This window comes from Channa argus, chromosome 4, assembly GCF_033026475.1.
Source record: "Channa argus isolate prfri chromosome 4, Channa argus male v1.0, whole genome shotgun sequence".
NCBI lineage: Eukaryota > Metazoa > Chordata > Actinopteri > Anabantiformes > Channidae > Channa > Channa argus.
The window spans coordinates 18,494,030-18,521,671 of NC_090200.1; the positions used below are offsets into that span (position 1 = coordinate 18,494,030).

Consider the following 27,642-nt stretch of genomic DNA (forward strand, 5'->3'; position numbering starts at 1 on the left):
TCATAATTTCTGTGACTCTGTTGATTTCCTGTTTCTCTGTATTAAATAACATAAACAAATACGTAAAAATATTTTAATAGGTTTAATGGGAGACAATAAAACAACAAACAAATTGACTAACTAACTAATTAAAATAAAACAACACTAAATGATTTGGCTTCAAAATAAAAGGTCATTGCAATGTTAAGCATTAGACCTCAGCCAAATAAAAATATGGGTGTAACGACAATGTAATGCAAGAGGACATCACAGATAAATCAAACAACATCTCAGAATTGTTGAGAGAAAAGTGTGGATGAATTTTAGCAGTTGTGTGATGACAGTATGAGGATACCTGTTATCCAGCGCCAGTGCGGTGAAGGGGTGACCCCGGGGCATCAAGGAAAAGTCCTTTCCAGAGCTGACAGCAACTCCGAAATCAAAACACATAAATAACAACAGGACTAACTGCCATCACCATCTCCAGTTTGCAGCAAGTGTGCACAGCAACTACAGCGAGAGCAGTCAGGGAGACATGGGATCTGGGAATCTGAGCAAATCAAAACCAACAGTCTCTTTTCTGGGAAGGTCTCAGAGCCTTTGTTATCTGCCTTCAAACCAGTATGATTCATCCGATTATAGATGTAATAGTTTGCTGTGGGAAAGGTGCTTCTCATAACCCAGAAGAAGAGCATAGATGAATGTCACCGATATCACTATATCACTGTCTACCTGACATTTACGAGCAGTATTTGATTTCATAAAAGCCTGCAATGTCTTCACTGCAGGTGCTTCACATTCCCTATTAAGTGATGGCACCACTGCTCTACATCCCCAAATTCCACACGCACGCACGTGCAGGCAGGCGGGCAGATGCACGCACACACAGACAGACAAACGCACAGACAGACCGATTCACCGGCAGACAGACAAAAACGCACACAAATACATAAGAACACTGTAACTAGCTGTCAATCAATTTTAGCATCAACAAGGCCTCTTGTATCCCACAAACCCAATCATCAGACACTGTCAGTTGGCAGGTCTATAAAGCCTGGTGTTTACCCCGTCTAGACAGACTGGGGGATTGGCAGCCATGGGCATCTGAGTAGTTTACTGCACCCAGTTCAACCACAGTTGAGTATTCTACTGTCATTTAATACCATAAATCAGTACTTTGCACATAAACAGCCCATTAGAGCTAGGGTGTTGGGAAACCAATCTACAGCATAAAACAATTTAAAAAAAATGTTTCAAAGCATACAGTAAGTGACTCTGTGATTGAATTCCCTTTTGATCAAACACATCAGCGCATTTAATTCCTGAGGCTAAACAGTGCAGAGCAATAAATCATCATGCTGAATCTACACTACAGTTTCTGTGGTTCACATACAATGTGTTAGCATGCTAAATTGTTTTTCCAGTTCATGAGAAAATGACTAAAACCCTTTAAAACCTGTGCTGCTCCACACCAAGCAAGAATTTCTGTTCAGGTGGACACAGCTTCATTTTCACTTAATTATAAGAGGAATAGTTCTGGCTGTGGGTAAAGTGCTTTTCCCTCCAAAAAACAAATATTATTTCCCCTCTTTAACTGGCCAAGCACTGACAGAGACATACTGTACTAGGCCTCTCCTCAGTGTTTCCAGCTGAAAACTCAGAGCTCAATTTAACATGGCTAACAGCAGAGGCTGGAAAAAATTATGCCACCACACATATTATCATATTAATTACCACAGTGTATTTTCACTCAGCAGGAGGAAAAAGAATCACAGAATAAAGAATGACAAAAATGAAAATGCCGTCTAACCAGAAATAGTTGTTTACACAGACGTAAAGGTGCAAAAAAAAGTAGAGAAACAGTCTTGACTAAAAAGAGAAGATTGTTAAAACCACTGCAATTTGTAAGAGAGGCTTATTGTAAGAAAAAAAGACTAACTGCAACATCAAACTTGCACATCTGTTAGCAGAAGGATGAACAGAGTGTGCCATGATGGTGTTTGCTAAGAACACCAGACTTGTCTCACAATGACAGTATATTTGGGATTCTGCAAATGTAGGTTGTAGAACATAGGCTCTGTAGGGCGAATATCCTGGTACACAGCTGTGACACATCCACTAAACAGTTTGTCTGCTGATGCTGTTGTGAGGACTGATAGCATCTCATCCGTCTGCAGCTCCTCGAATGAAACCACTACCATAGCACTGGAAGGAGTGGACCTGTTATTGTTGTAAACTCAAAGGCTTTGGGTGGTCCAGACGCACACACACGCACTCACAGACACACACACACATACACATGCACACACAAGCTCTAAGTGAGAAGGAAAGAAAGGAGGCACACACAAACATAACTATGTAAAACTATTTTATGTGGCACAAGCTCTCTGGACACCTCCTATTTCCTTTCCACACAAATTGCTGCCTGTGCTGAAGGGCATGCAGTGCATTTACCCAAACGTTCATATACAAAAATTAATCTCTGGAATGCATTCTTCCATGCAACCAATGCAAACTGTTTACAGAAAACAAAAATCCTTACAGGCAAACTTAACCAGCAGTGACACGTATTGCCACAAAACCTACTATACACACTTTCTTCATTTCCACAGTAGTCTGTCAGTGGATGATGTGAGCTGATGCTGGCAGAGGTTCATTATGGCTAGAGTACAACACAGACCTGTCCAAACAACATGTTCAGCCTCGCAGGTGGAAGATTAGCAGGATGAAACTAATCTCTGCACAAAGGACACAAAGCTCAAGATATTAGCATGAAATATCTGCAAAAACGCAGAAGCCTGCTTCTACCAGGTCTTTGTCAAGCCGCAAAATTTTTCTATTTAAAAGTGAGTGGCACTTAAGGCCATTTTTTTAGAGTTTATATTGCTCCATTCAAAATACAATCCTTTATCACCTAGCAGAATGAAACCATACTGGACCCAGTTACAGGCGTTAAACTCTAGACCTTAAAAGATACAGGTCTCACACAAGGAAAACACCCTCAGACAGACTGAAAGAGACCTGTTCATATTGCCTTTAACCAACCTTACAGCAGTCTCACTCCCATTTTGTCATGCCTATGTACATATATATCAGACACAAACACACTGCACATAGACAAATAGTGGCAATCAGTGGGTGGATGTCAGTCCCCAGACGAGAACTTCTCCTAGCATTTGCAACACAGCTCATAAATCACTGCACACATTAGGGTAAGGATCCAATGAGAAAAAGAGGTGACACTTACCTCCAAAATACAGTGGGCCTTTCAATTACCACACCATGGCTTTTGAAGCTCTGCCTCCTGTCTAACAGTGCTGCCATTAACATGATTATCCCTGTGCATGGCTTTGAGTCTCAGCACACAGAAGCAATGCAAAGGTTGTAGCATTTGCAGTGCTACTGTAGTTCCGTCTTTGCTCATTAATGTAAAACTCAAAATTCTGTGTCCAATAGCATAAAACTTTTCACCAATCGTTCTTAACTAAGGGTTGCACTTTTGACAGCCGTGTAATAAAGAAAATTGCCATGGTATCAGCTCAATCTGACCTTAATCAATTCTTAATTGCAACTAAAATGTTTATTCAGGAGGACATCTGAACTGTTTGATTATTGCAACATGAATATGGCCTGAAAGTTTTATCTTATATAAACAACAAATAACCAAATGTAAAACTCCTGAGATAACACACCCTAGAAAGAACTATCAGTGCTTTCCCTTTTCTCTTCTTAAAGACATTAGTGCTGTGAATAGCATAGTTTGAGGAATTCCTCAATGCACCCAAATTGATTTCAGGGACAAATTTAATTTTAAGGGTGATTCCAAAGGAAGTGAAGGAAGGAGGAAGTAATTTTCATATGGTAAACTTGTAAAGAAAACATGCTGTGTTTTCTAAAATGTGTGAGAGAGGCCTTGAGGCCTGAAGGAAGCAGATCTCAAGATCTGGAAACTGGTCTTCATGTTCTTCAGATTTCCTCCAGTTTAATTTAATTAATTATGTATTTACCTGCAACCTACAGGCGTTTTTTACAGAGGGGTACACTGATAACAATTTAAAGATCCACAATGTTTAGCTCTTTGATAACTAATTAGGAAATTCAATGGTAATAAGGCATACTTACTCTTCACAGCATACCAGTGATGTTACCAAGTACTTGCCAAATACAGCAAAACAACATGAAGATGACATTAAAATATTAATAATAGCTTAAACCTTATACCTGTCATCAGTCATCACATTAGTTTGTTTATTTGAACAATATCTGAACATTGCAACTACTATAGCACTGCCCTCTAGTGACTGGGCCAGGCATCACAGATCCTTGCTGAATAAAGGCTACATGCACATGATGTATGCACATGGCAATGCTCTCTAGCCAATTTATGTTGTTCAAGAGAGCTGTGGTGATTTGCTGTGAGTGTGTGTAGCTGCTTGATGTTAAAATCCAACAAGAGACTCAAAAAAGTTCAAAATGTAAAAACAACATGGATCATAAAGTCGAAGGATAATTTAAACTTTCCATAGTCAGCCACTAGACAGTCAATTCACTTTCACTATAATAATAATTAGGGCTTATTTGAGGTGGTCATAAAACAAAATTGTATTTAATCAGAAACTAACAGCTGTGAGTGCAATCTGACCACAGCTGTTATCTTCAGTGAAGACATTTTGCTACAAAATGTCCCGAGGTGCTATTAATGCACACAGAGTGTTTGATTGAGTTCTCCTTTAAGACTTTACAGTTTCAAAGCCGAACACTATTTTTGGACCAAACATTAGAGTTTTTTCTAAGCAACTATCTGTATCAGGATGCTTAAAAAAATGTAAGACAACTGTTAATGTTTTTACAGTTTAATATTTTAGATATTTGTAAGAAATCTAAAATCTAAATATACAATATAACATATATACAATATCTTTTCTTGGTAGATTACAGTGTGCATTTCTCACTTGTATTCAGATTTTGTTTTCCAAAGATGGTAATGTACAGTGTATGTGTTCACCATTAGCCTGCATACATTACCATAGATATGCATATACATCCAAAACAATAACTGAGTAATGGTTATTACATGCTTAAATAATTTAGTACTTACTTTTTATGTTTCTATATGAGATGTACCTATTTCTGCAGTTGCTCTCTGCTGTTTGGTCACACTTTCCTATTAGGGATAAGAGTGGAGAACAGTCATTTTTTAAACAGTCAGACACATCATTGAAAAAATTACCAATTACCCAATAAGTTAAAGAAGAAAAAAACTTTAGTTAGATGTATGTGGGTACACATTGCACATGCAAATGCATGGAAGACAGTCACACCCAGGTAATAACAATTAAATAATCATCTTTAAGATCGAAATAAAAGCAATTCTTCTAATCCCAGTATCTCTTACCACGGCATAGGAAAGCGCAAATTGTTAAGCTTCTTGGCCACACTTTAATTGTCAAATAAAAACCCTGCATATCTCCAGCAAGATAAACAATGTAACAATACAAAACAATGCAAATCAATCAGTAAAATGACAAGAGAACAGCCCGGCCCACGTATTGCATCAGTAAGACACATGATGCCAAACACTGGGATCGCTATCAAGTCACAAGGTTCATGTGTGCTAGATTCACAGCAACAGCTAATAAAATAAATTTGATTTCCATGTTCGACATCATATGAAAGATAGGAATGCTTTGGAGAGGTGAATAAAGCGATGGCAACGACACCATGTCAGTCAAACTCAGGAAATCCAAAAAGTGCAAGGAAGCCAATTAAAACACAGTGGCTTAAAGTGAGAGAGTCTCCCTGTTTACTCTGAATATTTTCCTGCTTCATTAATTAAGGAAGGGACATATTTTCTTTAAAAAAGGCTCAAAGTGCTGTTTTCGTTTATTCACAGATTTACTTCTGGACATATACAGTAGAGCAATAAAATGTAATACAACAACCAGCATTTCACAACTCACTAAAAAATAGCTAAATATTTGGTAAATGTCAACTCTACTAAACAAAAGACAGTGGGATTCTGAAATGTGACAGCTGGCAAGAAAAGGATACACAGTTACTTGTGAGAACATGCATGGTCCTTTGAATGATCTTATGGATGAGGAACATAAAAAGTATGCTCTCCTCCTAGCCCCCAGCATAGAGTGATATATTATTGGAAAAACTGACAATAACTCATGTTATAGAAGTGTTCCCCGCCCCCATATACGAATATGATAATGTTCGAAAGAATGAAATATCAAGGATGACAGTGATGAGTCATACAGCAAAGACCTCAACACCAACTGAGAACTGGCAAAATATTACTTTTTCCTAAGAAAATCATCTGACTGCTCTTTTTTAGTAGTGGTACAGTAATTTGTTTTCTAGGGGTACGATCACCTGAGTTAACTACCTTTTTTTTTTTTAATATTTGTGCAAAGAAAGAAGCTAACGCTACAGTCCTAGGACATGTCGGTTTCTCAGTCTCTCCGATAACAATGAGGTAAAAGCTGCAACAGTAGAATACAACAACCACATATGGAAGACATTGTGGGCAATTACAGTACAGTAGCTGTGATACTTCTATAGGCTATGTAGACAGGAAAAACCACAGTGTGCATCTAGGTCTAAAAAAGATCCAGGGAATGGGGGATCATGCTAGCAATCAAACTCAAGGTAAAACCCCCTGCTTGGTGCCACTACCCACAACAGATTAGACTGAGAGACAAGTGAGACAAATAAAACACATCATTAACAGGTGGAGAGCAGGACACAACAAAGATGGGGAAATGAAGGTGGCTTTTGCAGGTTTTCAGCTGTTTACTGACCTTGAAGACCTGTTGCTGAGGCCTACAAGGTTGATAATGAGTTGCACTGATATATATGAGAGAGAGAGAGAGAGAGAGTGTGTCAGTCATGTGTGATCTATATCTTATTGTCTGCAACATAGTTATGCTGGCCCTGTTTGTTTATACCCACTGTGGTCTTGCAGTGTAAATATTCAAAGAAATAAATGAATCCCCCTCCACAAAACAGGGCATTTTCAGTAAGACCCTCAAGCCACATTGTCTGAATCTAAATTCATAATGACAAGACAACTGCCACAGAACAAACAATATTCTTCATAGACTTTTCTGAAAAAGCATTAGGATGTTTTTATGCACATGTTTTGAATCAAGATGTATTGGCTGTGCTCAGTGTGTAGTATTGGAAAGCTGTTATTTTCAAAGGCCCACAGGCCTCCTTTTTTCAGAGTCCATGTACTGCACATTGTAACTTTCACTCAACAAACAGTGAGATGTGTCTCTGGAACAGACAGAGGAGACTGGGTTCAGCACAAACACTGACAGCACATGAGGATGCTCTGCTGCTCACAAGTACCCTGCCAGTGCAGATCAGTGACACTTGAGCCAAAGAGTTGCAGCCAAAACCCTGTGCAACACTTGGTTCTTATCAAAACATTGTAAATATCATTCTCATGTTACCATGAGCTGCAGAAACTGAAAGATATAACCTTCAAACTAATGTTTTTTTTCTTTTCTGCACACAAAAAATTGTATATCTTTAACCTGTTTCACTGAGTTTGGGTGACTGTGTTTACACGCTTGTCTTGGCTGACTGGGTAATTGTTGAGCATTATTATCTAAGAAGGGAGCTTTTCACTTGAGAGGAAAGATTTTTACATCTGCAATCCAAAATCTATATGATGTGTTAACTATGTGACCTAAAACATAGTAAAAGAGGAAAAAGCCACAATTGTTCAAAATTACAATAAGAAAATGATTACGACGGTGCTCCAAATTAAAAGTTGGATATTTAAATCTATTCCCTTCTTAGGCCTCCTCCCCCTCCTACTCTTATAAAGTTTGGGGTCTTCTTCACCACTGACACTGCTGGCTTCTCACCACCACCATGACAGTTAGCCAGAAAGATGAACTGAATAAATTGCCAAACTCTTTATTTGTCATTTGATCACAGTGCAAGCTCTTTACAATGGAAAATCGTGGTGGGACTGTTTTTGTATGTTCTCAAATGGCCACAGCTGTTTTCCCAAGTTCTCCTGTGCAATTCCCAACACAAGTCATTTGGACAGACATACATGCCACCTGGGGTAGAACTGACAACAAAGCTCCTTGTGCTTCTTGTGGACAGTTTTAAACATATCCTGCCTATTATATGAAGGGAATTGGTAAATTCACTCTAAAAATGTCATGGAATCAAACGCACACTTATTGCCAGGTAATCATCCTTCTCCATGTGTCATAGCTTGTACTTACATCAGGCTTAGAAATGTAAAGATTTAACTTAATATATTTGCAGCAAAATAATTGGAATAATTACATAATTTGGGTTATCCTGTGAGTTCAGGGTCACCACAGCGGATCATTTTGTCTGCATGTTGATTTGGCACAGTTTTTACGCCAGATGCCCTTCCTGACACAACCCTCCCCAATTTCTACCGGGCTTGGGACAGGCACTGCACAGCTGGGGATGGACTGTTGGGGGTTTAGAGTCTTTCCCGGAGACACTTTGACATGTGGTCGAGAAGAGCGGGGCTTTGGAGAGGGAACCTCTAACCCTATGGTCGGTAGGAGGCCACTCTGCCAACTGAGCCAACTATATAATGTACCTTTCAAGAAATTCATCCAAAAGAAACTCTCCTCAACGAAAGAATTTATCAGAGGGGACAAAGATTTTAAGATTTTAAAAAGGCCAAATCAATCACATTAAACCAATCTGAACATGCATTTAACCTGCTGAAGAGGAGACTGAAGGGAGAGACCCTTCAAAACAAAGCCTAGAGAAGAAAATAGGTAATCATAATGTCATTGAGTTATTTCAAACAAAGCATATGCAAACCATTATAAGTTTTATTTATTCTAAAAATATCCGTTCTAATATATTTTGCACAATTACGTTTGAATAATCTGATACAGAAGGTGATATGTTTTATGTTGTTTAGTATATATAGATAATAAAAGCTTTCATCTCATATCCATGTTTTGATCCCAAACTCACTGGGATCATTTACTTCAGTGTAAAGCAAACGCAGGCAAATGGATTTCCATACTTTTGGAGTAAGCTATACTGTATGTGTGATGCCCTAGCTGGGTGCATCTGTTTTAGGGATCCTTATACTACAGATTCCATCATCAGTATCAGGCAAGCCCAGGAATGCGTCTGCCCAAAATCTCTTCTTTCCCTCAGTCTGCCCTGCATGCCCCTCTATCTTTTCACTGCTCCCCTGACAGTGCTCACATTATTCCACCACCCACGACCAACCTTTTCAGCAGCAGGCTTCTGTGCATGCTCTACTGATGCATCCAGGTGGGCTCTATGATTGTTTAAACCCATTAGAGGGGCTCCTGAAACCCCACACACATCCACAGATACTATACCCTATGTAGCCTCTAAAGCTTGGAGCCTGACATATGGAAGCAATCACAGCAAAAATTTGAAATCATATAGTAAACTAATACAAAGATGGCTTGGAAATGACTAAGGCCTAATGTCTAACAAAAATACAGCACAAGCAGTGACTTCATAGGTCTTAGGGAATGTGTAGGCCCTTGTCAGTTATGGCCTGCATCAAATATTTTATCATAATACTTATCAACTTTTGCTCACACAGAATCTCTCATTCTGCTAACCTAAACCAAAAATGTAAAGCATTTGAACAGGTTTAAAAAATAAATAACTGAAAACACACCAAAATATCAAACATGTCCTTTTTTTCTGGCCCCTCAGTCATGTAATGTTTTGGTATTCACATGCTTATTGTATTAATTTATGCTGGAACAACACAAAAAAAACAAAGAAGAAAAGTCAACCTTGATAAATATTCCCACAGAACTCAAAAATGGACTGGACAAAATTTTCGGCACCTTGTCAAAATTGTAACAAAACAATTGCTTTTCAAGCATGTGATGCTCCTGTAATTTGCATTTAGACACACCTGTGGCAAGTAAAAGGGGTGGGCAATATAGTAATCAAACTTTTAACCAGTTGCAATGGAGAAAAGTTGTGTTGTGTTTCACACTGAGCTTGGAGAACAGAAAGAAAAATAGGTGTCTGTAGATTTGAGAGAAAACTTGTGGAAAAACATGGACAATCTCAAGTCCATCTCCAGAGATCCTAATGTTCCTGTGTCCACTGTGCGCAATATCATCAAGAGGTTCACAGCCCATGGAACTGTAGCTAACCTCGCTGGACCTGGACGGAAGAGCAAAATTAATGAAAAACTAGAAAAGGCAATTTCCAAGGAAATTACGTGGGAGAGCTGTTAAGTCGCCCGGTAGAGGCCGACCGCTCAGAAGCTGCTGAGAGCAGAGGCGTTTGCACGTTCAAAGCCGCAAACGCTGAAGAGAGATAAATACGAACAAAAAGAGAAAGAAAGAAGATGACAATAAAAGGAAAAAATCCAAAATCCCAAGAAAAGTTGAATTCAGAAAAGAAAAAAAAAGTAGAAAGTAACAATGGAGGAAGTAAATAAGTAAAAAGTTGATATTTAAAGTGTAACGAAACAGAAAAAGAAGCAAAGTAAAAAGTTGCTATTGAAAGTGTAAAGAAAAAAGTAAGAAGTGAAAAAGCAACAACTTGATTAACAAAAGTTGAAAGAAGTAGTAAGAAACAAAGGAAAAGGTAAATATTCCCAAAGTTCAAAGAAACAAAGAAAGAAGCAAAGTAAAAAAGTTGCTATTAAAAGTGTAAAGGAAGAAGTGAAAAAGCAACAACTTGATTAACAAAAGTGGAAAGAAGTAGTAAGAAACAAAGGAAAAGGTAAATATTCCCAAAGTTAAAAGAAAAAAAAAAAGAAGCAAAGTCAAAAAGTTGCTATTAAAGTGTAAAGAAAAAAGCTAGAAGTAACTACTTAGAAATGAAGGAACCATTTTAATGCTGAAAAACTGTTGAGAAAAAAAAGTTGAAAAGAGCTTTTAATTTGAAAGTGTGTTTCCTGTCTGTGTCTGTGTGGTAGTTTGTGTGTCCACTGTAGGGAGACTTCAAAACAAACTCATTTTAGCATTTAAATGCTAAATAATTAAAATAAGAATGATAAAAGGCTTTTATTTTGAAAGTGTGTTTCCTGTCTGTGAGGGTGTGTGTGTGTAGGGAAACTTCACCACAAAGTCATTTTAGCATTTAAATGCTAAAAAGTGGATAAAATATTATGAAAGGCTTTTATTTTGAAAGTGTGTTTCCTATCTGTGAGGGTGTGTGTGTAGGGAAACTTCACCACAAAGTCATTTTAGCATTTAAATGCTAAAAAGTGGATAAAATATTATGAAAGGCTTTTATTTTGAAAGGGTATTTCCTGTCTGTGAGGGTGTGTGTCTGTGTGTGTCTCCACTGTGTATGTTGAGGGAGAAAAACTCAGGTAAAGTGTGTGGACACAGCTCTGAGGCTGATTACATGACGTCATGCAGCTGTGTCCGTTACCATGACAATGACTGCTGCCTGCCTGCTGAGTCATGTGAGCCAAATGCAAAGGCAGGCTGGAAAAGTACTGAGACTATGCCTCGCAAAATGCTCAAAATATGAAAAAGTATTAGTCCTATCGAAACAATTCAAAAACTGTGAGTGACAAAAGGCTTCAATGAACACACTGATGTACTTTATTTGAATATACTCCATAAAATGAAGGCGTGGTGGCAATTTGAAAACAGCCCCCCGTTTGTGATTTGAGGAGAATTTAAGAACCTCTGTTATAATGGGCTCCAATGGGAGTTTCAGACGGTACAGACAGTACAGACTCTCTCCGCTTCTGGACTCTTGGAGAAAGAACCGTCAGTCCTGTCACTATGAGAGTTATATTTACTGAAAGAAGACAAAAATACCTACATTCTGATGTATAGTTTGTTTATGTAAGATTAAAGTTGATTGAAGGAAAGAAGGAAAAGAAGGAAAAAAGTTGCTAAAAGTGGAAGCTGAAAAGTTAGAGTGCGTGTGATGTCACCCACTCTAGCTGCTCCAACATTCCGCAATACACACTAATGGAAAAGTTGAAAAAGCTCCAAAAGTTGCCTAAAACTAAAACTGCGATTATTCAAAAAGTATAAAAGATACAAAGAAGCTGATCCACCCAGAAAAAGTTGAAAGGATCTAGACCCGTATAAAGTTTAAATGAAGTTTCTACTCCAAAGTATGATGACACAAGAGGCAGATGAAAAGTGGCAAGTTGAAGGGAAGTTTTAAGTGGCTTCCATTCATTTTCAATGGGAAAAAAAGTTGATAAAAAGTGAAATATAATAAAAAGTATAAAAGTTATTAATAAGAAAAGTAATAGCATAGATCTCCTAAAAGAGACCTACGTTTAGGAAGTGGAACGAAGTTTCTACGACAAACCGTCTAGGAGGAGATAGTGACCGAAAAACGGCGAAATAATAATAATAATAAAGAAAAGGATCTCATAAGTGTGAGAGCTGTGCTTACAGCTCTCCCACTAATTACAACGAAGGATTGTTCGATTGGTGGATAAAGAACCCAGGTTAACTTCCAAAACAAATTCAAGCTGATTTTCAGACACAACATGGTACAACTATGCGTCACCACCTGAATGACCCAGCAGGACACACCGCTGCTGAAACAAAGGCATAAAAAGGCAAGACTGGAGTTTTCCAAAATACATGTGATAAAACCACAATCCTTCTGGGAGAACGTACTGTGGACAGATGAGACAAAAGTAGAGCTTTTTGGCACTGTTTACCGAAGAAGAAATGAGGCCTTCAAAGAAAAGAACACTGTCCTTACAGTCAAACATGGTGGATGTTGGAAGATGTGTTGGGGTTGCTTTGCTGCTTCTGGCACTGGATGCCTTGACTGTGTTAACAGTATCATGAAGTTTGATGACTGCCAAAGAATTTTGGGGTGCAACATAGTGGCCAGTGTCAGAAAGATGTGTCTCCACCAGAGGTCATGGGTCTTCCAGCAGGACAATGACCTGAACACACTCCAAAAAGCCCTCAGAAATGGTTACAAACAAAGTGCTGGAGAGTTCTGAAATTGGCAGCAATGAGTCCAGATCTGAATCCCATAGAACACCTGTGGAGAGATCTCAAAATAGCAGTTGGGAGAAGGCGTCCTTCAAATCTGAATAACATGGAGCAGTTTGCAAAAGAAGAGGGAACCAATAGGAGGTGTAAGAAACTCATTCATGGTTACAGATGGGGATTGGTTTTAGTTATTTTTTCCAAAGGGGGCACTACCAAATAATTTGTGGTAGTAATTATTGGGTGCCAATAACTTTGTTCAGTGCTTTTTTGGAGTTCTGTGTGGAATTGTATCAGATTTTACTTTTATTCTCTGTTTTCTTGTGTTGTTGCATGTGAATACCAAAACATTTGCAATTGGAACAATTTTCCTAAAAAAATTTGCTCGGGTGCCGAGGTTTCTGGCCATGACTGTATATCAGTGCAGCTAAACAAACCCAACAGACCCAGTCTCATCCTGATACACAGTAACACTTTGGGAGGAGTTCAGCTTAATATACTGACAAACAAAGGGTTTAGTAATAGTAGCTTGTTATGTTTGTGCACTGGTTCTATATAAAAGACTTCCATTCCACTAGCAACACAGCACTGTTGCAGTCATAAATGTGCATGATGTAAAAATGACAATCAGCCTTTAAAGCCCAGAGAGGTATGACTAATCTGAAATCTATTGTATTTCAGTTACTATAACACTTTAATGTCCTTTCCTTTAAAAAACAATTACTCCCACCAAGAAATAACTCATAAAATGTCTGTATGTTACATTTTAATTATTTACTTCCAAAATAATTTTTTACTTACAACAATAAACTACACCTCTTAAAGAAAATCATGAATCCATGTGCCCAAAAGGAAACAGATTATGATGCATCACACACACATGTGTTTGGCTGCCCTGAGAAACACCTCAAGGTCTCAGCTGTTCTGTTGTTTTTACATCACTGTTTTGAGAAAAGTTGGAATATCTGTGCAAAATGTGACTGTTTTTTAAACATATATGCTCATTTTGAATTTTGTGCTAGTATTGTTTTTCAAACATTTTGGGATAAACCCAACACAACACTGGAAAAGCTGTGTAATGTTAAAAACACGTTAGAACTTATGACAAGTAATGAGATTAGTTGGTAACCGGCCAGTATCATGATTGGGTATACTGTAAAAAAGGCATCGCAGAAAGGTTGAGTCAATTAGAAATAAAGATAGGGCAAATTTTACCAATTTGTAAAACGTGTGGTCAAATTTTTCAGCAACTTTAAATAACTTTTCTCAGTTTAAAACTGCTAAGAATTCCTTAAAATCATTATCATCATTAAAATATGTAAAGGACACAGCTGAAAACCATTATTTCGTGAGTGCGTTTCTGAGGTGGCATTATATTAAAAACTCTAAATTTTGCAGTGGAAATCAATGTGTGGGCTCAGGAACACTTGAAAAACACACTGAAAATTATTCAGACAGAAAACACAGAAAACTCTGCCTTAGAAAGAAAAAACATATCTAAAGATGACCCAGAAACAGTATATGTTTCCAATTATCCAGGGTAGCATTCACATCATTCACAACTATGCATAGCAGGCCTATCAAGCCACACGCCTAAGTGGTGTCAGAGCAATACAAAAAGTTCAGAGAGCTGTGTGTGTTTATAGTCTTTTTGAACACCAAAACACAAATACAATGTAAGAAATTGATTAAACTGCTATTTATCGTGTGACAGGGTCTGCTTTAATTTGGGGATTTGGTTGAAATACTAAATAAACCCAGTCATTTTCACACATAATGTACCTATTTTATAGGCTCAAAATTATTTGGAAAAAACATGATTATCTGTGTTTTAATTCTTGGCTGCAAATTATTGCAGTAAATGTTGAAACCCAAAGATATCAGATGCAGGGTTTCTTCCATGTTGATGCCCTGCCAGCCTTTAGAACAGCTGTTCTGTTCTTCCTTGTTTTGAAGGCATGTAGCCTTTAGTTTTGCCTTAAGCAAGTGAAATGCATGCAAAATTGGAATCAGGTTAGGTCTTTGACTTCATTCCTTAAAAAACGTTTTGGGTTGCTTTCACAGTATGCTTTAGGTCATCCATCTGCACTGTGAAATGCCAATAAAGTTCAGGTTTTAAAGTCTTTGCCCAAACCTTAACACTACTTCCATAATGCTTCATAGATGAGCTGGTATGCTTTGAACAGTAGTTCCTCCATTTTCAAAACCTTTCTTCCCATCACCCTAGCAAAAGGTTGATAATGTTGTCATCTGTCTATAGGATGGTGTTTCAGAACTCTACAGACCTTGACAGCAGAATACTTGGGTGCTGCTTGTGGAACCTACTACTCCCCCAGGGGGATGGTTAAATGCAGAGATCGAATTTCATTGCAACATTTGATGTGTTTGTAGAATATATACACTGTACACTCTGGTCTTCCTGTTTCTCAGATTTACCTATAGTTTCCATCTTGTAGTAAACCCCCTGTGTTAGGGTTCGTCTCCTCCAACACAGTTGTCTGCTGTAGTGTTCTTGGTCCTTTGTTTCTCTAAGCTCACCAGTGCCTTCTTTCTTTTTAGGAATGTTCCAAATAGTTGAATTATCTCCACCTAATGTTTTTGCTATAACTCTAACAAGATAGTTCTGGTTTTTCAGACTAATGATACATTAATTCACTGCCAGTAAGTCTTCAGACTGACTTCAGACTGAAAGTAAACACAAATGCCAGTGCAGCCTTTGAAATCAACACTAAACCATGTATCTGCTCACTTTGAAATAAAGTACTGAGGGAACAGCATACACCTTGACTGCACAGTGTTGGGTCCAACACACACATTTTATCCCAGAGAGCTGCCACTCAATTGATATTTTATGATTTTTTCAGACCATTCTTTGTAAACCCCAGAGATGGTTGTACATGAAATACTCAGAGCAGCCCATGTGGCACCAAACAACATGCCAGGCTCAAAGTCACTTAAATCTTTGTTCTCCATTCTTATGCTCTGTTTGAATGTAAACAGGTTATCCGTGTCTACATTTAAAAATGCAGTGCTCTTACAACAGAAATAAATTACATAAAATGTACAGATGTGACAACAGCTCCAATACACAAATTCTCAAGTATCATGTTTCTGTTGATATATATTCAGATGCATCATGAACTAGGAATGATTCTATTTCATTATTCATCCCTGACACACACCTGATGTTATCTTGTCAGCAGCTATTGATCCTTCTGTTACCTCAATAAAAGCTATAATAAGAAGTTCAGCAATTATAACAAGAATTAATAATTTACAACTTTTAATTCCATTTCAGAATAATCTTAATTTTATTGGCAAGTTGTTCACCACTGAACTTTTTCTGTAGGTGTGTAGAGCACAGATAGGAAGTTACAAAAGAACATTGGATGAGTGATAACATCCAGAAATGTTCTACATACAATAGTACATACAATATGTACATATATGTATGTACTATACATAGTATATGTACATACAATATATAATGTTGAATTAGGACTTGGTAAGAAAGAAATACTGTACAATAACTTTGAGATGATGAATCAACACGATTCAAAAGGATTATTGTGAGATGTGATTTAGTTTTCTGAATTTTAAACCAGGTTTGCAGGTTATCATCCCACAAAAAGTGAAAACAAAAATATCAGTGAAAAAACGACTCTGTGCCTTGAAGATTATTTTTCTATTGCACTGTATAAAGCTACACTATGCAGTATGTTTGCTAAAAACTTGAATATGTTTTTGTTCATGTAACAGTAACTTCAGACAATTTGTGTTTATTTGCATCTAAAATCTAAATTTCTCTAACCTCAACTAAAGGGCTTTTGTTGCCTAAACCTAACCACAAATGGGACTTTGGAGTCATACTCAGGTCTGCGGCATGACAGTCCTGTACATTGTATGCATGCCAGCCAGCTTCATTTATTCAAAATATGATGCATTGGAGAATTACGTAATTACTGATTACGTTCACTTCAAAAACCTTAAAGGTGTTTGCAGTTTAGTTGCATAAAAATTTAATTTTTAGGAGACAGGGTAGGATAACATATACTTTATGGTCCCCAAATGGAAAGAGTTAGAGTAGTGTGCACAATTCCATACAAAACACAAACCAGAGCACACATAGCCATGTGCTCATAGAATTTAGGGGTTGTTCTAGAGGTTTGCCAACCCAAGCCAAGAAAGAAAAAAGTTCTTCAAAGAATATTCCTAAAAAGATATAAACATAAAATATGTTGGTTAGAACCCACACACACGCCAGGAAATCTTAAATGTGACCTTTGAGAATGTGTCTGTGTTTGTGTTTAAACTGTAACCAAACTCCCCCACCCACTGATCACGTGATCAAGAAGAGCTGTAACAGATGGCACAGAATTTAGTCTTAAGCATGACTGTTCACCCTTGAGTGTCCTATACCTACACAACAACAATAAACAACAACAAACAACTATGGCAACACTTAAAGTATGGCTGATAATTCATGCTGTAAGTGTGATTCATACTCTTATCGCCATTTTGACATAATAAAATGTCAAAAAGGGGATAAGAGTTTTTTACTGAGGGTCACCACTAAGTATTTGTAGATAACAATACTTGTATATATTCATCTATAAGGCTTTGCAGCGTAATCTTCCAGAATACCTTAGTACCCTCATTTCTGTCAATTATAGTTGTTATAACCTGCGCACCTCTAAGTGGTTGTTCTTAAATGTTCCTCAGGCTTGGACAGACCTTGACAAAACATAATTTTCCTATCATACACCATGGTCACGGAATAACCTTCAAAAAAACTCTCAAACTAAATACACGATTTTAGGAGTATCATAAAGAATGCAGTGAGGGAGAAATGTCATTGTTTTTCTTGTTAGGTCTCTGTGCTTGAAAAGCTGTCATTCTGTTTTATTGTTTATTTATGTATTTTGTACATTGATTTTGTAGGGCTGCCATCTTGGCCAATGGGATTTCCTGATCAAATAAAGGTGAAATAAAAAAATAAATAGTGGGTGATGGAGTTGTACTGGAGTGCAGTATATTACGAAGTTGGCCATTGTGCACTCTGTTGCTGATGGATCTGGTAACACTATCTCAGTGGTGCTACATCGTCTTTTACCCTTACAACGAACTGGCAGATTTCTATGTTTGTGAGTTCACTCAGTGCAGGTTTTTTCCTTTTCTTCGAGTTTGAACGTGATTTCTCCCTGGGCCTTCTGAGGGCCACTGCCAGCCACACTCACTTTATCATATTACTCCACAGGGACAACACAAATCCTAAGGGTGTTTCCTGATCTTGATTCTCACTGTCTAATTGCACTAAACTATTGTTGAGCCAAGACACAGCTGGGTACCAAAACATTCACCTCATTTATCTGTACAGTGGAGCTGAGCTGATTGGTGCAGACAGGGCGCATCCTTGCAATAAAACATTTCTTGTTTAGCAGTGATTACGAAGATAATTGTCTGAGTTGGAAGGTAACTGAGCCCCCTGCTTTCCTCCAACCTCTCCCTCCACATTGCTTTCTTCAATTGCATCCTTACTATGGCAAAAATCCTGAACCACGGTCCATCCAACAGCACCAAACACCAACAGCTCAGCCAAAATCTAACTGAGCTGCAAGGGTGAATTCACATCCTCCTTCTTGCATTTCCTGTGTTTTCAATCTAAAGCAGTACATGTGATTTATTTCACAGTGGGAGACTTAATGAGGATCTGTTGCTAGTTTTCTCTCCTCTCATTTCTGCCACAGACTTTCTGGAGGTCATTAACAAAAACAAAGAGAATGTCATGACGTGACAGGCTGCAGAGGATGCATGAAGGTGCTGAGAAATGAACAGTATGTGTTGGATATAATGAGTAAAAGAAAGCTGTTGCACCTATATTTAAACAGCTAATGCCAAGTGCTGTGGGTGTTGGGTAGTGAGAAGTGTGCATACATTAAAAAGATTCTTCCTATAAAAGTAATTTAGCAAGTACATTAGTACATCATCACTATTAAGATTCACACACAAAAAAAAAATCCACTTTACAAAGCCCATATTTTTTTAATTGCATGTTGCAGTCAAAGCCTCACTAAACTGAACTGGCAGCAGTGTAGATATTTACTTCTTAAAGTTTTTGGGAAAGGTTTGCCCTCCTGACCAATTAAAGAAGAAACACAATTTCTTCTTGATTGTTAATATTTTTTCATTTCACAACGATGATTACCTGAAGAACTGGGCAGAGCAAGGCACAGTAGAAAGAGAAAAGCAAAGCTGTATCGATACATGGAGAGGGCTGGGCAGAACAGATTGTAACTTCAACCAAACTTTAAAGGTTTTGATCCTCAAGACAACTTTTTGTAGGCTGTAGGTATCAGGGAATTAGAGACAGATAAATTAAGCTTAAAATTAACCATGTGGTTCTCACAAAATAATTACAGTATACAGTATGGTCATTATATTGAAGGTTATGACCAACCAATCATTATTTAGTAATTTATTTTCTCTCGAAGCATCAAACCCCATAGCATACAGCAAATAAATCTATTTTTAAACCCACTGAATGGATTCCTCACTTTAGAAAGTGAGTGATAAATTTGCGAGCGCTGTTACATTAGATTACAACCAACCCATAATTCAACACTTTCTTAAAGAAAAAGCATTGCTCTAATACAAGAGACAGTCCAGCCATCTGAAGTCTACTCCTCTCCCCCACACCACACCCCACATTATTTCCAGAGAAATGCATTGTATTAGACTAATGCACTTAATGGAAAATATAACCAGGCTTAACTCTGTGAGAATAATATAATCTATATTTTTGTCTCTGTCTCTAAATCGTCCTCCCATCTTCCTCTCCTTTTTTTATTTCACTAATCAAATGTGATAAGAAACGGGCCAATAAAGAAATGGGAGTGAACTACCTCAAAAATATGTGCAAAGTTGCAAAATATGATAAATATCAATTGGCTGCATCTTTGAAGAAAACAAGGAATTCGAAATTCCACTTACCGTACCACATATATGGCCTACTATCCATCTTTATTATAAATGTTAACTTAATTAGCTGAGCAATGACTATTTGACTGTAAAAGATCTATCAGTTTTTACATAAACACCTGCCATCCCTACAGGTTTTGTTACCTAATCTTGTACCCAGTTGAAACTGGAAATCGTGTTGTATTTGAGCTCTCCTCCTCATCCCTATCTTCTATATTTCCATCAAAAGATTCACTTCTTCACTTTCCAACTCTCTACAATGTAAGAAAAAGGCTTTGTATGAATCATACATGCTGAACGAGTCCAATCCCGTTGATCTGGTTTTCTATGAATTTGAAAACACCTTATGTCTCTGTGCTGCTGAAATTTATCCAGGCTTTACAGTCTCATGTATTCTAGTGACTTTGATGGCACACTATCTGCAGACTGGGATTAGGTGAGCCACTATATGGTTTGGTCTGACATATAGAGATTAGACAAGGGGCCTTTCTGGTTCACGCTAACCAAAGCCTCATAAAGCCCAACCTAAAAAAATAAATGACCACCTTTCTCTCCTGAATACTCAAACAAACTATAAATTACTGTGAACTAGTTTGCTGCAGACACAGTGATAATGACTGCTTGATATGTTAGTATAACCAGAGATGGTGGTATGCAGTGTCAGACACTAGTGTTCAACAACTCCAGAAACATTGGAGTCCCTGTTTTCCTGGGCTGACCTCCTGGTACGGCTGGACTAGAGGAAAACATGCTTTGAGATATCAACCATTTATGGCTCCAGACAAATCCTTGTACTGCATGCCACATCTGGCATAATCATATTTATAACTATAACAAAGATAAGAAGAGGTAAATCAAACACAGCCTTTTGGTGTGCTCTTAAACGCTTGCTGAATTAAAACCAAATTACAGTTTCCTTTCATCACGCACGAGCATTTTGATGTTAACAAACACGCAGTCGTTCTCCCATGGAATCAGAGTCGGCCTCTGTCCAGATTAGACAATCCCTCACTGTCCCTAATGTCTCTGAAAACAAAGGACCATTCTGGCATTTAAAAACCCACAAACTGTGAACACAAATATACTGCAACATGCAGTCATTTCCGTCTCTGACCTATACTGTAAGAAAAAGTCAAGCTATTCTTAGTTTTATGTTGTCAAGCTGGATTTTTCAGGAAGGGCCATTAGCCAAAGAACATTTAGTGTCAGGTACTGACAGCCAGGTTTGGAGGACCCACTGCAAATAAAGCTCTCTATTCATGATCAACCTGGAAAGTACTGTATGAAAGAACTCCAATGAATCCTATTACAGTATATGGACAGAGACAGTGTTGATCTTATTAGATTTTCCGAGCTTACAGTAAACATAGGCTTTCAAAGACTTGTAATGAAATTAGCTCTTAACGGCATTCATTGTGATAATAAAATGTGTTCATCACTTGTTCAAACAGACCACAGAGCTCACTGAATGAATGCCTCTGGTTCAGACTCTTAATATCTGTAGTAAGTGCTGAGGTTTATGGCACTGTAGCTCATAAATACAGGCATGGCCTCATAGACAGCTGACATGCAATTTGCATACACCCACCCTTTTTAACACCACAACACATATCACTGATAATATCCCAATTTAATCGAAGCATGCCACATGTAGTTTCTAAATAATTTGTGAAAATTTAAAAACGGGGAAAATGCTCATACAAAGGCAGATGGCAAAAGTGCAGAGGTTGCAACACCTTGGATGCAATATAGACTAAAACAGGAGAACAACTGCTTAAGGTTTCACTTTTCTACTATCAGTCAGTACAAAACCAATCTGCACTTACTCTTCTGTGTGTCTTAGTGGTTGCACGATGCACTTGCTTCATTCTTTACATTGAGACGTTTGGGAACGTGTCAGCTGAGGCACATAGTGACACACACAACTATAAAAGAGCTTGGCACAACATGTAAACGGGGCTGCGTTAGGTATTTCCAGCTAATATCAAATAAATGTTCACATCATAAAAAGAAAAAGAGAGCGGCAGACATACATCACGAGCTTCCTCCTCACGTCATCACGTTCTAAGTTCACCTTCAGCACGTCGACGTGATGCGCTTTTCAATTAATGCAAACGCCCAGTAAACGTTCAACTTACCGTCGATGCTCACATTGAAAGCATTCACTCGATGGTCCGAACTTTTACAGTTTCTTTTTATGAAACTCGTTTACCAGGAAGCATTTTGGAGCCGCTGTCTGGATGATTTCGTACCCCTCCTCTCTCACACATCTGGACCCTAAAACTGAAGCAGTACCTCCCATCCGCGCAGTTTCTGCTGCACTCTGCACACCCACTCCTAACTGGGTTTTTTTTTTTTTAAAGCTAATATAAAGGGATTCTCCCAGTTCTCTCTGAATTAGCAATTGGACCGGTATAGCTTCAGTTTAAGAAACTATAAATCATACTGTTTCTCCATTGCAGACCAATTTTTCCAGGTGGCATAATCACCAGGATTCAGCGCGCGCACGGCTCTGCGCAGGGCTCGTGCCAGTGCCACCAGTAAGAGATAATATGCTGTATTTATCTGTAGGTCGGTGCAGGGAGTAGGAGCTAATTATTTATTTATAATTAATCCCAATTAAGAGTTACAAACTGTATAATTCAGAGAAATCAAAACACAGTCTCAGTTTAAGTTTGCTATAGCCTATACGATCCATTAAAATACAGTATATTTACAAATTGGTATTATATTAAAATTCTCGTTTCTACACTACCTAGATTACCTTTATTGTAGTATCTATTATAATATTTGTAAATGTATATATTTTACCACTGCTATTAGAAGGACAGTTAGGGGTTAGAGTAATATTGAAAATATCCAAAACAAGCACTAATTTACGATCAAGAGATATATTTTCAGTAGCTTGTTATTTTTATGTTTGGAACTTCAACAACTCAAAAACGGACATTGAGCAGCTGGTGCCATTTTATGACATAGTTATGTTGCTAAGCCTCCTCTAACTGTGCTCTAAGATTTGCTGCAGTTTAATTTAAGAACTTGGCCACAACACACATAATCCCCACAATTTAATGTCTAATAAAACTAAATACTCTGTGCTCACATGCAACAGGAAACACAATCAAAGGACAGAGATGTTTCTAAAGGCAAAGGTTACATGGCTCATGACCTTTTGAAGTATTTATCGTGAGAAATACAACACACAGATAGATGCAAAGTGTATACACTGCAAGCCGTGACCACACTGTTTTGGTGTATTCTGTCCACTGGCATGAGACAAATAAATCCTGACTAATTTATGGCCCTGGAGAGACAATGTTTGGACATTTTTACTCTAACAAATATCTTCACTCATCTTTACACACTCTGAACCCCTGTGAAATAAATCCTAAAACCCTATTAAAAGACTGATCAGGACATGCAGCCAGAGAGAAAGCCAGGCATCCAGCAGAGGTTGGTACTTGCATGCTGGATGGAGCCCAGAGTTGTAAAACTGAAGCCCAAAAGGATGTTTCAAGCAGGGCCCATTTCCCTCCAAGATTTAATGAAGGGGTCATTTAGGGGAGAGTTGTCAAAGCTGACATTTAAACTCAGCTGCATCAAGATTATTTTAAAGACCCACCAGCATATCATACGAAGTGTTTCTCCTGAGTGAGTAATAAAGGGGAGTTAATGGACTTTAATGCAGCTTCCAAAGAAGAAAGGGGACAAATTAAGTTGAGTGGGAGAAGAGAAATACGTAGGAGAGGCAGAGAGGGGCTGGAAAAGATGAAGAGCCAGTGTAAAGGGGGTCAGAGACAGCAACAACAGACTGAAAGGAAACAATAGAAAGCAGCCAAGACCATGAATGTTGTTTTATCAAGTTCATTTTGTCGTCTGGTTCCTTCCTCCACTCCAAAATACACTATTACATCACACTGAGCATGGGAAACTTCCCCCAGTGAAACACACAGCCTCAGAGTAAATTGCTTATCTTTTTTCTTGCTGACTGCAGAGATATTCATCATTAGTAGAGAATCAACCAAACAAAATACAACACAACACTCTCTAACCTTACTGACAGACAACCATATACCATATAGTGGATTTTGAAAAAATGTGAGTAGAGTTTGTAAAGTATTTTAATGAGGCCAGCGTATTAATTTACAAAAACCTTATGAAAGCAAAGATTAGTTTTGCTCTTTATTTTGTCAGCATTGGTGACATTACATCAGCCGTACGGTTATTTTAGTCGACATGATACATGCGTATTACCTTCAAAAACCTACCTAAACAAAAATAACAAGACCTCAAAACCAAACTATTTTATGCTTCCTCAACTGTCTATTTGCAGCAGATGAAAGCAAAGTCATGTCTCGGAAATCTTTGAAGCCATTTTGATGACCATGGTAGATGGAAAAATAGTGAAAATACAAAAAGGAAATAAAACACGCTTTGATGGCAACCACAAACATAGTTTATTCACATGAATTGATCTTTCACAGAGACATAGCTGGGAGACATAAACAACTTCAAGGTTTCCTTGGTATTCTACAAGCATCCTGTACTGTCTAAGAGTGGCACCATCTATTCTATTCCATGGCGCTTTACCTCTGAAATTAAAGCTCACCCCAAAATATCATTACTATACAATGAGATAAATCAAACAAAAAGAAATTTGAAAACAAGCTGAACAAAGAAAAGGAAGGCAGGACTCATGTTCTGGGGAGCCTGTATGACTGAATCATGGACAGTGATAGGAAGCTAAATGAATCACAACCAAGTGTAGCTGTGCTCAGCTAAATCTACTGCTGAGAAAACGACCACAATATTGGTTGTTTTACGTGGGATTATAAACCCTCACAGGGGTCCAGAGTTAGCAAAGCAGTTCAACGCTAAATAGCTCCAGTATTTTCCCAAGTTGATCTAAACAAGTGTGTGTGCTGATGAAGTGGCGGGTTGATGGTCTGCATAAGCAGCATCGTCTCTGGACAGCCAATAATCCCGTTGTGTATTTTGTGCGAGGCTAGATCTGTCCAATGATGAAACCACCAGAAAGACCACAGCTGATCTTAGAGTATCATGGTCAGTTCTCTGTGAATATTTCCACACTATGACATCTGGCTGGAGCAATTTTCAGGGAAAGGAAAACAGAAAAAACAAACCAAAAAAAAGGTTTTGTCACTCTATTTCATCAGTGACCTTCAGTTTTTGTTAAAATGCTTTTCTGACTGATTTGCTTGTCAGGGTGTATGCGCATTTGTTAACCTCCTGCATTCCACTCAGACACATCAGGCTATGCTGCGGAACAGAGTTCTGGGTTGTTTCAAACCAGACCTGGCTTCTCAGGTGGCCACAGAGGTGACAATCTGGACCACCTCGCTGTTCTCTCCTTGGATGGCACCTTGGATGGCTTCTTTTACCTCCATGTCCGCCTGCAGGGCTGGGGCTAGCTCAGCAGCCTGGGACACATTAAGGACAGAGGACAGGAAAGAAACACACTAATTATGTTGCACCCTGCCTCAGCCCATAAGTGTAAATTTAAAAAAATGCTACAACACAGGTGAAACTTCCTGTCAAATAATAGACGAAGGCTGAGCCGTACTGTAAGCCCACCCCCCTTTATCACTGTGGGAGACAACCACAGTGATAGGACCAAATATAGAAGAACCAGTGGAATGATGAGATAGCAGAGTAAATGTTTCAGAGAGAAGAAAGAGAATGAGGTAAGAACATAAAAAAAGAGAATGACAGGTTTAGACAGACTTGACAAGCAATGAGCTATTTGTATTTTAATGCTCTCTGACTGTGCCTATGGTCAGTGTCAGACAGAGAAAGTTACTGTGTGGGTAAAAATCTCTTAAAAGATGAGAAATTTGTGACTCAGTCCTGGATGATGACCACAAAATGTGACTCACTCCTTCCTTGAATATACGCCAAAGGATCTTTCAAACACACCTGCAGCATTTAATCCTCCGTTCAGCCCAGCATGCTGTCACTAGACAACAGCGTTGACTAGAGCACAGCTGCACAACAGCAGCACAAACAATGCAACAACACATGAGACTGGCTGGTAGTAATGGGGCCAAGTAAAACTCATATGGATCCATGTTTTTCACTGAGCATTTGGAACACAGGACTGTCAAAACACAGGCTGTGTACTCCATTTTGGAGATACTGATAGATAATGGATCCATTGCTTGAACTCAGTGGAACAGTGCATAAATCAGACTGTTTGTTGATGCTCTCTGGTCCCGGGTATCAGTCAGCGAGAGATTATCACCAACTTGCTGAAATGCACTATGCAAGTCTAAAATAGAACTGCATTTCTCCCTTTCATTAAATCTGTGGCATGGAAACTATTAGATAAAGAGAGACAGGAACAATGCAAACATAAATAAATAGAAAAGCCTAAGTAATTTTTCAAGAAGTTGTATAAATGCTTCCGTATGTCTGGAAACAGATGAAAGTAATTCTCCCAATTCAACACTTTTTAGAAAACAGCACTTACCTTTCTCTGAACTTTGAACTAAAAAGTGTATAATATAATATGTTCTGTACCAAGAGGCCTAACTCCACTTTCCATGCCCTATATGGCCACCTCACTCAGAAATTTAATGCAGTGTGTCTTGACAATTCAGTTTCTGTTTTATTTACTGTTAGTAAATAAAACAGAACTGTTACTGTTACTATTTACTGTGCAAAGCTACTTTTTGTCATTTGCTTTCATTACTTTTTTGCCTGTTATTTTTATGTATTACAAGTTTCCCATCTTGTGATCATATATTGGTTAGATGGATCTAGGTAGACAGCCTGTAGAGTCACTTAAAAATAGGGTGGGGGGGAGTTTTCTTGTTTTCATAAAAACAGTTGTGTCTAAAATCTGATGATATTTTTATTTTGATGTTGAAATATTGTTTGATTAGTTTACACCTCACTGTTACCAAGCAGTTTGATTCTGTTCTCGAGTGAGCCAATGTGTCCTTACTGAACCCAAACTTGTACAAAAAAAAAGAAAAGAAAGTGGATGACTGATCAGACCTATCAGGGATCTGTGTACAATCAAACATGAGGAAAAAATGAAGTCATTTTAGACCTGAAACTCAAATGAATCAGTTGAGTAAACAAACAGTTTGATTGCTCACTGCACTAAGCAACATGGAGCACAGATCTGCAAATTTAGTACAGTGCTTGAGGTGACTATCACTGTGTATGCTCAGGAATACGCAACACAAATCATGAAATGTGTCTATGTGTTTGTGTCTGCTTTTGTTTGTGTCTGATCCCCAAGAAATGTACACACTATGGGATGTTGGAACTAACTTCATGCTCACAGAAGCAAGGAATCAATAACCCAAACAACTGTAGACAGCAAGATAAGGTCTTACTGAGACAAGCTGTTGTGAAGAGGTCTTAACAAAGAAATCTTAAAACCTGATCCATTGCTGATCAGCACATTTGCTCTCTTGTCTTGCAGGGATGTGATCAACAACAATGTCTACAAAGAGATACATATTATGGCAAGAGTGGTATTTACTGTAGCCATAACTCATTTGACATTTTCTCTGGTTGTACTACAACAACACAAGACAGACTTGACACACATCAGGACTACCCATTTTAGCATGTAACTTGAGGGAAGAAGCAATGGAGAAAATGTAATGTCCAACATATCTGAAGAAACCAAAAGCAGAAAAATTAATGGAAAGTGCTGTTCTTTTATATTCCTCTCAGACTT

At 38.1% G+C, this 27,642-nt stretch overlaps 2 protein-coding genes across 4 annotated transcripts in view; both read right to left on the reverse strand.

The window, feature by feature from the left end:
- The window catches only part of LOC137126347 (zinc finger protein 469), a 177,412-nt gene extending 155,146 nt beyond the window's left edge, over window positions 1–22,266 (reverse strand). The window contains exons 1-2 of the mRNA XM_067503017.1: window positions 22,064–22,266; window positions 5,078–5,143 (exon numbers count right to left, since the gene is read on the reverse strand). The gene's annotated coding sequence lies outside the window, so the exon portion shown is untranslated. The remainder of the gene's footprint in view (window positions 1–5,077; window positions 5,144–22,063) is intronic.
- Window positions 22,267–24,043: 1,777 nt separating this feature from the next.
- The window catches only part of banp (BTG3 associated nuclear protein), a 31,944-nt gene continuing 28,345 nt past the window's right edge, over window positions 24,044–27,642 (reverse strand). Inside the window, exon 14 of one of the 3 annotated variants that reach the window (XM_067503029.1) lies at window positions 24,044–25,366. Coding sequence is in view for 2 of the 3 variants with exons in the window: in XM_067503027.1 (XP_067359128.1) it covers window positions 25,250–25,366 (117 nt within the window). In the remaining variant the exon portion in view is untranslated. The remainder of the gene's footprint in view (window positions 25,367–27,642) is intronic. The other 2 variants (XM_067503027.1, XM_067503026.1) reach the window with 2 other exon arrangements.